The sequence below is a fragment of the Eurytemora carolleeae genome, unplaced genomic scaffold (genome assembly GCF_000591075.1).
Source record: "Eurytemora carolleeae unplaced genomic scaffold, Eaff_2.0 scaffold127, whole genome shotgun sequence".
NCBI lineage: Eukaryota > Metazoa > Arthropoda > Copepoda > Calanoida > Temoridae > Eurytemora > Eurytemora carolleeae.
The window spans coordinates 106,054-122,654 of record NW_019396050.1 but is presented as its reverse complement, the minus strand read 5'-3'; the positions used below and the strand labels follow the sequence as shown (position 1 = coordinate 122,654).

The 16,601-nt window shown below is 33.1% G+C and overlaps 2 protein-coding genes across 3 annotated transcripts; both read left to right on the top strand.

The window, feature by feature from the left end:
* The first annotated feature begins 530 nt into the window (after positions 1-530).
* Positions 531-8,669, top strand: LOC111704308 (cathepsin B). Of its 2 annotated transcripts, XM_023476533.1 has the most exons (12): positions 531-693; positions 1,038-1,083; positions 1,588-1,670; positions 1,899-1,950; positions 2,110-2,202; positions 3,338-3,410; positions 3,663-3,737; positions 5,166-5,239; positions 5,859-5,969; positions 6,225-6,378; positions 7,215-7,342; positions 8,351-8,669. In XM_023476533.1, the coding sequence occupies exons 1-12, from the start codon at positions 668-670 to the stop codon at positions 8,426-8,428; spliced, it is 993 nt and encodes a 330-aa protein (XP_023332301.1). In that variant the 5' UTR covers positions 531-667; the 3' UTR covers positions 8,429-8,669. The 2 variants fall into 2 exon arrangements, with proteins under 2 accessions (XP_023332301.1, XP_023332294.1); XM_023476526.1 differs by lacking the exon at positions 1,038-1,083 and having other exon boundaries at positions 1,542-1,670.
* Positions 8,670-10,570: 1,901 nt separating this feature from the next.
* On the top strand, positions 10,571-16,415 carry LOC111704290 (NADH-ubiquinone oxidoreductase subunit 8). Its single transcript, XM_023476503.1, has 7 exons — positions 10,571-10,676; positions 12,275-12,338; positions 12,926-12,992; positions 13,715-13,802; positions 14,791-14,881; positions 15,371-15,472; positions 16,174-16,415. The coding sequence occupies exons 1-7, from the start codon at positions 10,624-10,626 to the stop codon at positions 16,330-16,332; spliced, it is 624 nt and encodes a 207-aa protein (XP_023332271.1). The 5' UTR covers positions 10,571-10,623; the 3' UTR covers positions 16,333-16,415.
* Positions 16,416-16,601: the final 186 nt, after the last annotated feature.

Sequence of the window (16,601 nt, the reverse complement as noted above, 5' to 3'; positions counted from 1 at the left end):
TGGTAGAAAAGCAGCAGCTGGATTTCAGTTAAATTTTCGTTACACAATGCACAATGTAGACACACACATTTAAGTTCTCACATGTGATAAGTTCAGTAAATCATGTGAATTATCAATCTCCCAATCTTGTTTGACGGGTTTCCCCCCCCATGCACGGTGGGGGGTATTTAGGGGGTCACGGGAAGTGACTGTTCTTGTCTCAATATACTCCTCTTAAAAATGCCTTTGTTCATTGTGTTTTATAGTCAGAGTAGCGTGCTGAAAAATCCCAAGTTTAGAAGTTTTTAATGAATTAACGAGTTTTCGATTGAAATTCTAAACTATATAAACATAATATTTAAACAACTTATACAGACTTCTCTCAAAAAAAAATTCTTAAGCGGCTAAGCCTTATTTGACATGAGGTTTATGGAATAAATTCATTTTGGCTGACTCCCCCATAATACCCCGTTGTGCCCCCCTCCCTCCCCGGTTTTTATTTGGATTGACCAATGAAAATGCGGGAACATTCCGTCTTACCAATCCCTATCTAGTTAGTAGATAGACAGATAGATAAGAAGATTTCCTGAATGAGTTGTAGAAATTTTAATCATTATCAAATCTTTAATCATTCTAGTGTTTGAATTTGTGGAATACCGAAAGAGGAAGGAGACCTTACGGAGACAACATGTTACCCCTCTTGGTTCTGTCATGGTAAGAGATCGAATAGTTTCGCAATTATAATTATATAAACTAATGTTATCTCACAGAATAATTATGAATACTGTACTGAGCGATTGGGCCTTTAATTTTGGTCATTTCTTAGAGAAGTAGTTTGGATTGTTCTCTCTGATCAGCTTATTGATGAACTATATCATAAACTATACTCTAGGTTAACCAGTTGTGCAGTATCTGGACTGAATTAGGTCTCTTCGAACAGTTCATTAATGAACTGAACAGCTGAATCTAATACTCTAGGTCAGCAGTGTAGCTGGACTGAACCATGTTCTCTCTGAACGGTTTATTGATGAACTGAACAGCTGAATCTAATAATCTAGGTTGATCAGCAGTGTAGCTGGACTGAACCATGTTCTCTCTGAACAGTTTATTAATGAACCGAACAGATGAATCTAATACTCTAAGTTTACCAGCAGTGTAGTTGGACTGAACCATGTTCTCTCTGAACAGTTTAGTGATGAACTGAACAGTTGAATCTAATACTCTAGGTTGATCAGCAGTGTAGCTGGACTGAACCATGTTCGCACTGAACAGTTTACTAATGAACTGAACAGCTGAAACTAATACTCTAAGTTTACCAGCAGTGTAGCTGGACTGAACCATGTTCGCACTGAACAGTTTACTAATGAACTGAACAGTTGAATCTAATACTCTAGGTTGATCAGCAGTGTAGCTGGACTGAACCATGTTCTCTCTGAACAGTTTATTGATGAACCGAACAGATCAATCTAATACTCTAGGTTTACCAGCAGTGTAGTTGGACTGAACCATGTTCGCACTGAACAGTTTACTAATGAACTGAACAGTTGAATCTAATACTCTAGGTTGATCAGCAGTGTAGCTGGACTGAACCATGTTCTCTCTGAACAGTTTATTAATGAGCTGAACAGCCTAAACTCTACCTGGGTGGCAGGGAGGAACTTTCATCCAGAAACCAGTCATAATTATCTTAGGAACTTATTATTATCCTTGAACCAATAAAATATATAGAAAGCTTTCATTATCAAAAATTCCTAAACAGACAAAAATTCCCAATAGTTTTCTTGAAAATACAGATATCCCTTTTTTCATATTAACAACAGAATTATAAATTTTAGTTTCAGTGTTAAATTAATTAATAATAAACAAGAGAATGTTTAATTAAGTTTAAGGAAAAATGGATAATCAAAGTTGATTTTTAGAACTTTGATGGGCGTACATCCTAACGCATACAAGTATTTGCCCAAACAAAAGGAATCAATTTTTTATTAAAAAAAAAAAATGTAATCAAAATAAGTTAAGTTCATATTTTTTTGTGCCCCCTCACCTTTCATGAAAATTATGCTAAATATAAAATTAAATGCATTTTTCTTTGGACTCGATTGGTTTGAAAATAAATGATTGATTGATTAGAATATTTTGCTTGGAGTAGAAGAAATACCTGAGAGCTTTGATCCCCGTGAGAAGTGGCCTGACTGCCCTACCCTGAGGGAGATCAGGGATCAGGTAGCAATATGTTACGTTGTATTAGAATTTACTCGGTTATAAATGGGAAAAACCGGTATTACTTCAAATTAAAGGGACTGTACAGGAAAAATAAAAGGGGGTATAGGCTGAAACCTAAGCATTTTAGTAGTTGATCGAGACCCATTTAAGTTCTATCTGATTTTCCTGTCTCTAAAAATTGATAAAAAAAAACTGACAAATTGATTCGAAAATTTAAATAAATAAAATTTCTATAAAAATCGTACTTTAAACAGATCATATTAGCTATACCCAACCAATCTGAAAACGACGATATCCCAGAGGAGCCTGAAATACTTATGTTTGCTCTAATTATGATTTTATAAATTCAATTTTTAATTTTAAAAGATATTTTTGATAGCAGTTTCAGGTGACCAGAACTCCCACCATTGGCCGTGCAGTATTTTTTTTTCACATGTCTCCGTCTGTATCATGTGACAAAGATACTGCACTGCCATTGGTGGGAGTTCAGGTCACGTGATAGGGACGGTTCAATTATATTATCAATTATATCAATTAAAGGTGAAAAATTGTTAAATTTAAATAATAATAGCTTCAACCTTTTCCTTTTCATTTGATTTCCTTTTATACATTTTTTAGAATTGGGGGGAAATTCCCACAATCTCGTTTTTTTTTTTAACATTTTTTCTACTGCAACACATTTCTCGTGACAGGAACATCAGATAGAACTCTTATGGGTCTCGATTAACTCCTAAAATGCTTTGGTTAAAGCCTATACCCCTTTCATTTTTCCTGTGCAGTCCATGTTAGTGCGAATCAGGACCCACAGAACCGTCAAAAAGAACTATACTAGATAATTATCAATTTACTCTCTTCAAAGAGTGGGATGTTTCCAGTTAAAAGTTTTGTCTGATCAAGAATTACTGCGATATACATGTTTATACTTAAAAAATTAATTATTTCCAATTGTGGTTCATCTATAAAATGAACTTGTAGAACTGCTACTGCCGAATTTCAAATTTTTCTGGCTAGAAGAAGATATATTTTCTACATTATTGAGCAAATAACGATACCGTTTTGATTGTTCCTTTTTTAAATGGAGGTTCGCTTGAAATTACAATTGTGTCCTTATGAATAGTTTTATCCTTGTTTTTAGGGTGGCTGTGGTTCTTGCTGGGCATTTGGAGCCGTTACTGCCATGTCTGACAGAATATGTATTCATTCAAATGGTAAATATTAGTTTATACATAAAACTTATAGATGATAGACCTTTAAAAAAAAATGTGCAATTTTTAAAGTCGATTTAAAATTCCTTGAAATTTTCCTTGACGTATGTTTATCAGCAATGGTTTTTTAAGGTTAAAAGGTTGCTTAGTCCCTCATTAACAACCTACTTTTTGAATTTTTTATCATACATAGCCTTAACTCTAGAGGGGATTAAAATCAATTAGTTTTGTTTATTCTAAACATTTTTTATTCAGGAAAAATGAACGCCCACGTCTCCTCCGAGAATCTACTCTCTTGCTGCTACTCATGCGGATTCGGTTGCAACGGAGGTATTTTTTCAGATCTCTTAGTTAAAACATTTTATTCTTTTAATAAAAATATTGATACATATGTCGGAAAAAGTATATTACAAAATTTAATATAAGATTCTTGCAGATCTCATCATCGTATAATTCTCGTATATGATAAGTTTAGTATCTTTACAGTAAATACAGAAATTATAAAGTTGAATTTGAATGAAATTACATCATATATCTAATGCTCATCGTGGCTTTAAACGTCCAAATGTTCAAGGACTAAAAGGTTTTTACGACCATCAAAATTTAGCCCATTTGTTCTCGTTATTTGTTGTACAATGAACAAAGGGTGAACTGGGAGTTTGGTTTTATGCAAAAAAAAACACCTTTTTATCAAGATATCGGGTTAAATCTTAATAGTTTGAGAATGGTTGAACCTCCGTAGTTTTGACAATCATTAGATAAGTTAATCTCATAAAGTTAGAAGAAAAACTCATTCCGTTAATTCAAAAATTCTTATCTTAGAATAAAAAAATTCCAGTATTTTTATTGAAGCTTTTTCTGTTTTCTTCAAGGGACTATGAGCGTAATCTCAAGAGTGAATCAGATATCCATGTTTTTTCTTTTTACTGCTTATTTTTGTTTGTGGTTTCCCTTCAAAAGGGACTCCCGCATTTCTTGCTTTTAGGAAAAAATGGAGAAATTGTCAGATTTAAACACTTTTTGAATCAGGAAAACGACATTATCGGGCATTGTCATCTTTGCAAGGAGAATCACACTTCAAATTACGCGTACAGTCCCTTGTAAGAGTTTTCTTAGTGGTTAAAAATCAGAAGTTATGACTAATCATTTGATAGGGTAATCTCTTGATATGTTAATCTCTTGATAGGTTAATCTCTTGATATAGGTTAATCTCTTGATAGAATAATCTCTTGATAGGTTTATCTCTTGATAGGTTAATCTCTTGATAGGTAATTCTCTTGATAGGTTAATCTCTTGATAGGTTAATCTCTTGATAGGTTTATCTCTTGATAGGTTAATCTCTTGATAGATTAATCTCTTGATAGGTTTATTTCTTGATAGGTTAATCTCTTGATAGGTTAATCTCTTCATAGGTTAATCTCTTCATAGGTTAATCTCTTCATATGTTAATCTCTTGATATGTTAATCTCTTGATATGTTAATCTCTTGATAGGTTAATCTCTTGACAAGTTAATCTCTTGATAGGTTAATCTCTTGATAGGTTAATCTCTTGATAGGTTAATCTCTTGATAGGTTTATCTCTTGATAGGTTAATCTCTTAAAGTCTCTAATAATTCAATGAATATTTTTTAGTGTCTATTTTTATCAAATAAATCATGATTAGAATCAGATCGGACATATTTCCAGATCTAACCAAGGAGAGAATGAGTTGAACTTGTTCCTTCTATTTAAAAGTTTCCATCCCTGGTTATTATTTAGGATTCCCTGGTGCTGCCTGGTCCTACTGGACTAAGAAAGGACTTGTTACCGGAGGAACCTACGGATCTGATCAGGTATAAACACTTCAGGTTTAAAGGAACTAATCAATAATGATGGACTTGGAAACTAACTTTTAAAATTATTCTGATGCTTTATTCTTTATATTTGCGCTTTTATTGTATAGCCGACATGTTAAAAAATATAGAAACATCGAATACTAAAATATCTGATTATTATCTAATATAATTATTATTCGTTATCCAACTACTATTTCATAATAACCAACACAATACAAACAGGGAACGATCTACTCTCTTGCAGTAAACAGTACAGAGTCTCTATATCAACTATTGTATTTGAGGTTTACAATATGTTACAAGTTTAAGTTAATCGACGTAAATACAATTCCTACATTGTTATCTATTTTACATGATTAAGACAATTATGTTAAGTATTTACAGCACAGTTAAAATAAGTGCAATTAAGATGTGCGTCATTAAATATCACATGATTAAGCTAATCATGCTATGTATTGATTTGAAGAGCAGTTCAAATAAATAATGGGTTTTACGTAGAAAGAAAGCGTAGAAAATTTAGAATGTACAACGTACTTCAGGTTTGCAGAATATCGTTAATACCCTGTAGGTTAATTATTTTAATATTGACACTGATAAACTGATAAACAATACTCAGGGTTGCCAGCCCTACCAAATCCAGCCATGTGAGCATCACGTAAACGGAACGAGACTACCCTGCTCTGAAGGCGGATCTACTCCTAAGTGCCACAAGTTCTGTGAGAACAAGGTGAAGTTCCAGGGGTATATATTTGAAAGAATTGCCCCTTCCTGGGGGGGGGGGGGAATACTCCAGGGAAAAAAGTTAAAAATTGAAATTTTTGATTCTATTATCATTTATTATTTATCAAGGTTTCTTAATTGACTTTTTAGTTTTTACGCCCATTTTGTTAATAAATTTTTAGAACTTTTTACACATGTTGAAATTATTAACGTTTACTCTTGCATAAAGTTAAAACAAATAAGAGCTTTGTTAATCTGATAGGACTACAAGGTAGATTACAACAAGGACAAGAGTTTTGGTGCCAGTAGCTACTCCATTAAACGTGACGTGAAGCAGATACAGCTGGAGCTGATGAACAACGGTCCTGTAGAAGCAGCATTTACCGTCTTCGAGGATTTCCCCAACTATAAGTCAGGTACATGGTTACCCAAAAAGATGAGACTTCAATGAAGACCTGAAACTTATTAAATATAGCGATCTGAAGATTAAATTTTGTTTTTGCTTCTTCAAATATAGCTTTTAAATAAGATAATTACTGATCAAAAAAGTAAGCAGCAAGGAAACGAGAGCGTAAGAAAAGGGACTTACTTTTCCTGTTCAGTTGTCTTTAAAGTCTCATCCTTTTTGGGTAACCCTGTGTGTTAGAGAGTTACGCTTATGCATCTAAATAGATTTTTGACTTTCAAAAAGTGGGGTCGAAAATTTTTATGATGTTTAAAAGCAACGTTTTTTTGGGAGCCACCTTGAAGCCAAAAATCATTTCTTAAGGATGAGACATCTAGAGATGACCCAGGTTTTAAACTTACAGTCATGGTTTCCTGCAGCTGGGCACTTTTTTTCTTTCCCCAAACCATCAGTTTACCTATAATGATTTAATGGTAGAAAATCAAATTCATTCTCAGCTTGCTTTTTAAGTCTCATCTTTTGTGAGATATTTAATTTTCCAACTTTTAGAAATATTATTTTTGGTGGACAATTATGATGAAATGTTGGATGTTTTTAAACAATTTCATGAGAGGCTCAGAGTTGTAAACTTTTAAATTAGATGGAGCTCAGCAAACTGAAACTTTTGAATTGTTAACAAAGTGGTTAAACGAGAGTTAGTACACATCCAACCAACCCTAGTTCTTGTCTCTACCCTGATAATCCTGTTCCTGGAGTCATAAAGTGTTATCATTAATCATTTCCATCGATTAAAAGATTTATTATCTGAACGATTTTTTTTCATTAATCATGATGAATGTAATCTAGGTGTTTACCAACATGTGTCTGGCAATGCGCTTGGCGGTCACGCAATCCGTATCCTCGGGTGGGGAGTAGAAGCTGGAACTCCATACTGGCATGTTGCCAACAGCTGGAACTACGACTGGGGTGATCAGGTCAGTACATAAATATATTAATGACATGTACCTGTAATGTGATTTCAGTAAGTTCGTTTTTGGCTCGTTTTTTTTGCATTTTCTTTCAGGTTCAAAATTTGGCAAAGCGTAATGAAGAGTAATTGTATAAAAAAATGTATTCTAAACATTTTCTATTCTTACCACACAGTTTCAACAAGAAAGACCCGGATTCTGGGTCTTTCTGATAATGACTAGGTTCGTAAAATTTTGACCCATCACAGAAAATAAACATCAAAAACGATCAAAAACTATGCAAAAACTATCGTGTTAAATCTAACGATTTTAGATCATTCTTCTCTTTTTTAGGATGAATGTATAAATGCTAGTTTTGATATCTTTTAAGTTTTTTTATACTTTTTTTATACCGATCCAAAACAATTCACAACATTACACGTACCGATGCTTCTGTCAAACTCAAATCAGACCGCCGCGTAGTAAAACAATTTAGTATTAATATATTTTGAGAGGAAGGTTTAAAACCAAAAGTTGCGCAGCTAGAATAAGAATTTTGGTTGCCTTTTAGGTCGGCTTACCCTATTTCGGTTTTCTTAGCATTGTTAACTAACAATACACGATTCACAACGGTACCCCTAAAATCTTTGAATAGATAAATAGATATCAATTTTATCAATTTGAAAATTGAATAGTTTCATTTGTGATTCCTCTACAAAAGTGAGTTGCACATTTCTAATGCAGGATAAGATTTAAACATTTTTCAAGCTGAGAAATGACAATATCTTCCACATTATTGATCAGATAAGGGTACCATTGTGAATTAGGTATTGCCATATTTGCATGGATGGTCACTTGAAATTACATCTTGATCTATTGAAAGTTATACCTTTCCGCTTGAATTCTGAGCGAAAAATCGGCTTTTTCTCCGGCCACAGTTGTCTTTGAAAAGACAGCGAATAGGCTGTTTAATTTATCCTCTAATTACCCAAATAAGTGAACGGTCCCTTTAAGTAAAACTTATTTTATTTTTAGGGAACCTTTAAGATCCTGAGAGGATCTGACCATTGCGGAATTGAAGGAAGTGTCGTGGCGGGATTACCCAAGCTTTAATCCTTCATTGATCCAATCTGAAAAGGATCAACGGACTGCCTAGTCTGTAATCCTTTAGATCGTAACTCTTCATTGATCCAATCTAGATAGGAGGTATGCCGCAGGAATGCCCCAGCTGTAATCCCTCAAACCCAATCTAGATTAATTTCTTTGTTCTACTAAAATACTCATTAATAACTCTATTTCTGATTTAAAATTAAATGTAAAACATGTTAATAAATTGCATGATAAAAAAAAGGGATTATTATTGTTAAGGGAATTGAGTATTTGTTTTGTTGTACAAATGAAAAGTGGTCGTTAAATTGGTTGGTGGGTTATAAACTGGTCAATTATGATTAAGCTTTATTCCCTCAGATGTAAACTTGTGTATTGGATACTCATAATCTCAATATCCACAGTGAGCACTCTTGAATTCTACGGAGAATCTGCTTGATCTCATGATATTTGATTTCCATAATTTCTCTTCTACTAGTTGAACGCAAAATTCCCTCGCTTTTTATTGGCTGTTTTTTTGTTTGGTTTGCCTTTTTTAGGGCTCTAGTTTAAAATTGTTAAACAGGGTCACCTACAGAGGATGAGACTGAAAGTGAACAACATGAAACTACAAGAAGACGATTCCTAACTTGAATAAAGTTTTCCGCAGATGAATAAGAATTTTTAAAAGATTATTCACTTCAAGCAAGTCTACGATTGCTTAGAATAATGAATAAAAAACATAAATTTTGTACATATGCTAAAGTTTCAACCTTTGTATGGTAACGAAGGTAACCCATGTATATGATCAAACTGATTATAATTTCTTAGGAAGGAGAGACTTATTTTAGAGTTACAAAAAAGCTGCATTTTGAATGTATACAGCATTTCATTTCAATTTTAAATTAGAATGCAGGAGGAACAGAAGAGTAAATGAATAATAATTTTGGAAAGGTTCTGTCGGTCAAAAAATTTGGTTCAGCTTAAATTCCTTCCTTCAGTCACCTCTAACTAATACCAATATATAAAGCCCATGGTAAACGTAAACTTTATCTTCCATGTACCCACCGTATACTTTAAAAGCAAAGAGCTTCATTAGAATATCGTCTTCGTTATCAGCTGTCCAAAGTGAGCCAATGCCGCGTCGCGTTCGGAATAAAGTCCATTTACAAAACTATCTCGAAAAATGGCGAGTGTTTCGAAAGGGAAAGATTAATAAAACTCGGTATTTCTCACCGTTCCAGTTAACAATTAAACATTACCATACTTATATTGACCAGGGTAGGAAATAAATTATCAGTTTCAAGTTTTTATATGTTTACTCGTTTTGAAGCGGTTTCATTGTCAACTTCTTTTTGTCTTCCTCTGAAAACACAATTCTGCTAACTTATCAGTAACATCCTGGTCTTTGGGCCACCCCGTCGTTGTTCCCCCCACCCCACAGCTATTTTTTTGTACAAAAATTCTGGGTCCGTCCTAGAGAACGATTTTTGGACACCCGGGCCCCCTTTTCCCCCGCTCCTACCAATTTTGTACATNTCGTCCAAAAATCGTTCTCTAGGAAATTACCTGAATCCTTAATATGTCTCAGCTGTGGCACACGGCCCCATAATGGGGTCCGTCCTAGTATACGTTTTTTGGGTTGCTAGAAGAAATTGTGATCATATTTTTATTATTATATAGATTTATTCACAAACAAAAATACAAATATATATATAAGTTATGTAGCTAAAATTTGTTTATATAAGTTTTTGAATATATAGTTCTACAAAAGAAAATGCAAAATTGTGCACACATAGGCGACATTGATCATTAATCATTACATAACATATTTATCATTTCAGTTATTACGTAATCATCGAATGCTTCAACAAATAAAATATTCGTTCTAGTATTTAAAAGTTCTTGTAAAACCGGAACTTTCCATACATGGTCCAATGGAAATCAAAATATTTCATTTGTTGCAATGATCTTTTACCGTCATGATCGTTGTCTCAGCATTGAGGTGGTCTACTGATGTCATTTTATCATTTTCATATGTTCCAACCTGGGGGGGGGGGGGGGGTCCAAAAAACGTTCTTAAGAAAAATTACCGAGAGCTACATATTATTTATTTTGAAACTAGGTTGTGCTTTAATAATTAATAAAATGTGTTTTAGCCACTGGAAATGAACGTAATCTTTAATCTTTCAGACCGTTCTTGTAAAGGACTAAAACGGAAAATGTCAATGGTGAAAATATTCTCCGTTGGGAGAACCTCTGCCCAACTTGTCAGGTTAGTTATAGCGTCTAATATTCTTATTTGTAAATATTTCATATATTTGGCACAGGGACACCCTCATGAAGTGCTTAGGATCCGTAGTTATGCGGATATGCGGATCCAAGGGGGAAAATACCATTCAAAAACTGTAACAAAAACTTTTCAACCGTTGAAAAAAGAGAAATAATTACAAATGATCCTCTCTCTTAATGGATCAGCGAGTTTTAGCACAAACATAAATCAATTAAAGAAATGTTCATGATCCGGATCCGTTTTAATTTCCAGAGCGGAAATGCATCAAAAATAAAATTGAGCTAATGCACTGCACTTTCTTTCTTCTTAAATAATAACAGATTTACATATTTTCATTCTGGTTGGTTTGTATCGGTTTATTCTGGTTGGTTTGTATCGGTTTATTCTGTTTGGTTTGTATCGGTTTATTCTGGTTGGTTTGTATCGGTTTATTCTGGTTGGTTTGTATCGGTTTATTCTGGTTGGTTTGTATCGGTTTATTCTGTCAGACCGAAATATATTTTCAATAAATGTGGAACTAACATCTACTTTTTTACTCTACAGAGGTTTGGTCCATCACCATCACTGAATTTTAAAGAAACCTTCATTATCTTGGCAAAAGGTTAAAAAGTACCTTTGTCCATCGAACATGTCATTTCATTATTGGGCGAGTCAGTTGAAAATATGTCTAAACTCTGTAGGCCTTTAAAGGGAGTGTTCGCGAAAAAATGACAGGGGGTATAGGCTTACGGCGAAAAATAACCGCTTTTGATTGCTACTAATCTTATTTCTATCTGTAGCGTCTATAAGGAGAAAATAGTTGATACGTTGATACGTTGATAGTTTCACCGCCAAGGTCCTGCATCATGCAAGAATGAAGTGGCGGGTCAGGTCATCATTTATTCTTCTAGATCCATGGCTGCATTTCTATGCTCATCATAACTGTTTTTAAAAGCATATAGGGTCATGGACCCCTTTACTGCCTCAGGCAGTTGGTTCCAGCTGAGTTAAAAACGCCTCATACCGAAGAACTTAGCGCGTCCATACAAATTCAGAAAGATGCAACATTCGACTCGGATCGTAAAAAATAAATTTAATTCCAAGCAAATCATTCAAATATTACAAACAATTTTCATCGATAATTGATATTTCTTTAGAATCTTTTATTTTTGATGATCTGAGAGTTACTTTTGAAAATATTTATTCCTGTTTCGAGGACTTTTGATAATCAAGACGACATTTTCATATTTTCCAGGAATTTTCCGAAATCAAGCTCCAGCGTATTATTGTTAAAAAAAACTAAACCAAAAATATTATGAAATATTAACTGTATACGAATGCGTCGATGACTATTGTTTGTAATATCCGAATGATTTGTTTGGAATTAAATTGATTATTTTACGATCCGAGTTGAATGTTGCAACTTTCCGAATTTGTATGGACGCTATGTTCTTCGTTATGAGTCTTTTTTAACAATTTTTTCCTGATAGACCCAACAAATAGAAGTAAGACTAGTAGCGATCAAAAGTGCTTATTTTTCGCCGTACGCCTATACCCCCTGTCATTTTTCGCAAATACTCCCTTTAAGTTTGTGGTTCTAGATCTAACCTCGGTTGTGTCCGGTATGCTAGTGGAGGAGATTATGTATACGTCAACCCACCTAAGGTATGATCTTTTTTTGTCTAGAGGGGTTGCAGGAGATTATTTTCTCACTTAACCCCCTTCAGTGGTAAAACAAACATTAAGAAGTCATTTTCAGGAGAAATTCCCCCTCTAAATCAATTTGTTAACATTAAAGATGCAAGATTTTTTAACCCCAAAGTTGAGCAACTATTTATTTCCCCCAAAGTATATTTATGGATGTAAAAACTTTTAAAATTAATATTTATCAGTTAACTTTAGCGCAATTAAATCTTTATTTTCCCTTATCATTAATTCCTTCACCCTTTCCTACTCTAATTATATTTGATTAGAAAAGTTACGCCAAAAATAGAAAATAATAATTATCTTGGCGTTTTCAGTTTTTATTTCTCTCTCCGAAGAAATTATCAATGTTTATTACTGGATTATTGGAAAAATTTTCGCTATGAGATCACTTTTGTGACATTTTCAGCGAATCAATTTATCTTTTTTGTTTTTACTGATAGTGCATTAAGTTAAACCAGGGATCTTGGCGCCCCTGACACCTTCACCAGGGATCTCGGCGCCCCTGACACCTATCACATTGAAGATATATATTTTTTATATTTTAGGTTGGACACCCCACATGGTCAGAATTAACAAACAAGGGAGCTAACAGTCTTATTCTGGGAGAAATAGGTAATTCACGTTATCTTTATATCTCTTTCATAATCAAAACTTTAGTTCTTTTCGAAACATTTTTCTGCTTTAAATGAGATGAAATTTCAAAATATAGTAATTTTAATGCCACCATGGTACAAATAGTTTTAAATGAATTGTTAACAAAGTTTTAATTGCCCCCATCGCCCCCCGCTATTTTAAAGAGCTTTTGGCAATTACGGTGCATTGATATGATAACTTGATAAACACGGGGTTTCTATTCTGTAACGAGAGGATTGTCCAGATTCACCCCTTGCGAAATATAAAACGTAGATTCATGAAAAAAATACTTTACGGATCTTTCATCTTTTTGGCACTTTTTAATTAAAGGATCACTTCCTTTAATCAGGGATTAGGATCCATTTAAATTTGATGCGGATCCGTACCCTGGATCCGCACTGGAAAAAAATGGATCCGGATCCATTTCTTTAAGATTTACTTAATTGTATTTAACAAAGCAGAATTGTCAAATTATTTTCTTCTTTTTTTTCTCGCTTATTTTTATGCTAAACCTTGATGACACATTCAGAGATCAGAAAATTTTTATATTTTTCTTTTTTCAAAAGTTTAGATTTGGGTTTATAGTTTTTTTTGGCATTTTTTGGTTGATATTTTGCCTCTTGAATCCGGATAAAGTAAGCCAAAATCTTACGGATCCGGATCCTAAGCACTACTTTTAATAATAAGTATGTATTCCCTAGCCCGAGGAATGGCGGTTACACTTGGACATATTTTCAAGGAGCCAGCAACTATTAATTATCCATTCGAGAAGGGACCTCTTTCCCCCAGGTTAACCATATATCTAGTTATTATTAGGGTTGTCTCTTTGTGACTAATAAACGTCAAAACGACTTAACCAATTGGGTCTTAGTTTTTTTGTGGCAACTCACAAGAACCAAAGGAAAGGTTATGGATTAAAGATTTAAACATTTTGCCCAGAAAAACTGTGCAATTTTTTTTTGTTGAAAATGTGCCAAATTAACTCACCCGCTAAATTTGATTTACAAAGAAAAATTGCAGTTTGAAGAGCAACGCTCGAAAGGTAAAATTGTTGTTAGAAAAGGTGCGTGAATCGACCTGAAACCCTCTTCTTTTCCTTTATTTTTTACATCTTGATGTAGCTAAAATGAGAAAGATTTTTCAAACTTTCATTTACTGGGAATAAAGACGTAATTTCTAGTGAACCTCCTTTTTTAAGAGTGGCATGTCCAATTCACAATGATTTGGTACCATTTAAAACATATTTAAAAAACAGTAAGGAATATATCGATATTTTTTATGACTTGAATTATTTTCTCAAAATATTATTGTCTTTGCAGAGATATCACAACTATAAATAATCAATATATAATATTAGATCTAATTAATCTTGATCAGACTAATGAACTGTTGTTAATAGAATTTAAAATTCGGTGATGCTGATGGACCAAACCTCTTTAGAGTAAAAAAGTAGATGTTAGTTCCACATTTATTGAAAATATATTTCGGCCTGGGTTGACCCTCGTCAGTTCTAACCATCAAAATCGATAAAAAAAATATAAAAAAATGTTTGTTAAAAATGACAAGAAAAGAAACAAACGAAAAAAATTATTCAAAATAAAAATTTGGGCTGTCAAATGGACATAAGGGAAACGAACTCAGATTATCAGATGGAAAAAAAGATAATTTGTTGTTAATAGGACATGCACATGACTTCATTATTGGTCAATTGTAATTACGTCTATTGTCCCTTCTATATTGATTTGTGAATCAATTATATGTATTATTATTCTCTAAGATTCCGTGGTGAGCATGCCCTGAGAAGATATGCTAGTGGTGAGGAACGTTGTATTGCCTGTAAACTTTGTGAAGCTGTTTGCCCAGCTCAGGTCAATAGTTTTTCTGTCTAGTGTTTATCCATCAATCTTTCTATCTACCTCTCTATCTACCTATCTATCTACCTATCTATCTATCTACCTATCTAACAACCTTTCTATCTATCTCTCTATCAATCTATTTTTCAACCTTTCTATCTACCTCTCTGTCTATCTTTCTATCTACCTATCTATCTATCTACCTCTCTATCTATCTATCTATCTATCTATCTATCTAACTAATTCTATCTTCCTGTTATTATCTAGCTAAATAAATGTCTGTTATCTTATATATGCTTATTAAGCTACTTGTTTTTCGTTAATATATATATAGTATGAGTTTGTGTGGAGCCTTCTTACTTATTTTAAGCTACAAGTTTTATAAATGTCATGAAATTTATTTCACATCTTTTTAACTCAAACTAGTTTTATTTCTTGAAGTTTATTCAACATAGTTCTATTAAAATTATTATTTAATATTTTTTTACTTTTTAATCTGATTAGGCCATAACTATTGAAGCTGAGGAGAGAGCGGATGGAGCTCGAAGAACAACTAGATACGATATTGACATGACCAAATGTATTTACTGCGGGTTCTGTCAGGAGGTAAATTTTCTTATTTTCTGATTGGGAATTTGATTTTTCTATACATTGATTATTTTTTTTAAAACTGATTGTTAATTGATGGATAAATATGATGATATTTGATTGATAGATAGATTAATATGGTGAAATTTGATTGATAGATAGATAAATATGGTGATATTTGATTGATAGATAGATAAATATGGTGATATTTGATTGATAGATAGATAAATATGGTGATATTTGATTGATGATGGATAAATATGGTGATATTTGATTGATGATAGATAAATATGATGATATTTGATTGATGATAGATAAATATGATGATATTTGATTGATGATAGATAAATTTGGTGATATTTGATTGATAGATAGATAAATATGGTGATATTTGATTGATAGATAGATAAATATGATGATATTTGATTGATAGATGGATAATTATGGTGATATTTGATTGATAGATAGATAAATATGGTGATATTTGAATTATGATAGATAAATATGGTGATATTTGATGGTTGATTGTCGATCGAAAATCATGATGATAATTGAAAGTGATCGATTGATTGATTTGATATATCTATCAATAATGATAAGAAGTACATGCATATTAAATCGGATTTGATTTGCTGGGGTTTTTATTGATTTGTTGATTATTAAAAGAATTGAGGATTGATTGATTGATTGATAAATTAATTGTTTGTTGAAATGTTCAGGCCTGCCCCGTGGATGCTATCGTTGAAGGCCCCAACTTTGAGTTCAGCACTGAGACCCACGAGGAGCTGCTCTACAACAAGGAGAAGCTGTTAAACAACGGGGACAAGTGGGAGGCAGAAATTGCTGCTAATATAGAGGCAGATTATCTTTATAGATAATCAGATTATCTACTGATAGATAATTATTATTTTTATTTTATGTAGTTCTTGAATATATTCCACCAGACTTGTATAATTACAGAGCAAATATGTGTTGACTGGCACGGATGGGATTTTCAAGTGTTGACTATGGAAGTACTGAAGACCACCAGTAAGTTTGAAAATAATGGGGTTTTCTCAATTTTAGTTTTTACTCCTTCGTTGAAACATTGAATTTATTTACTTTACATATTCTGAAGAAATACTTTTTCCCTGGATCTCTTCAAGTA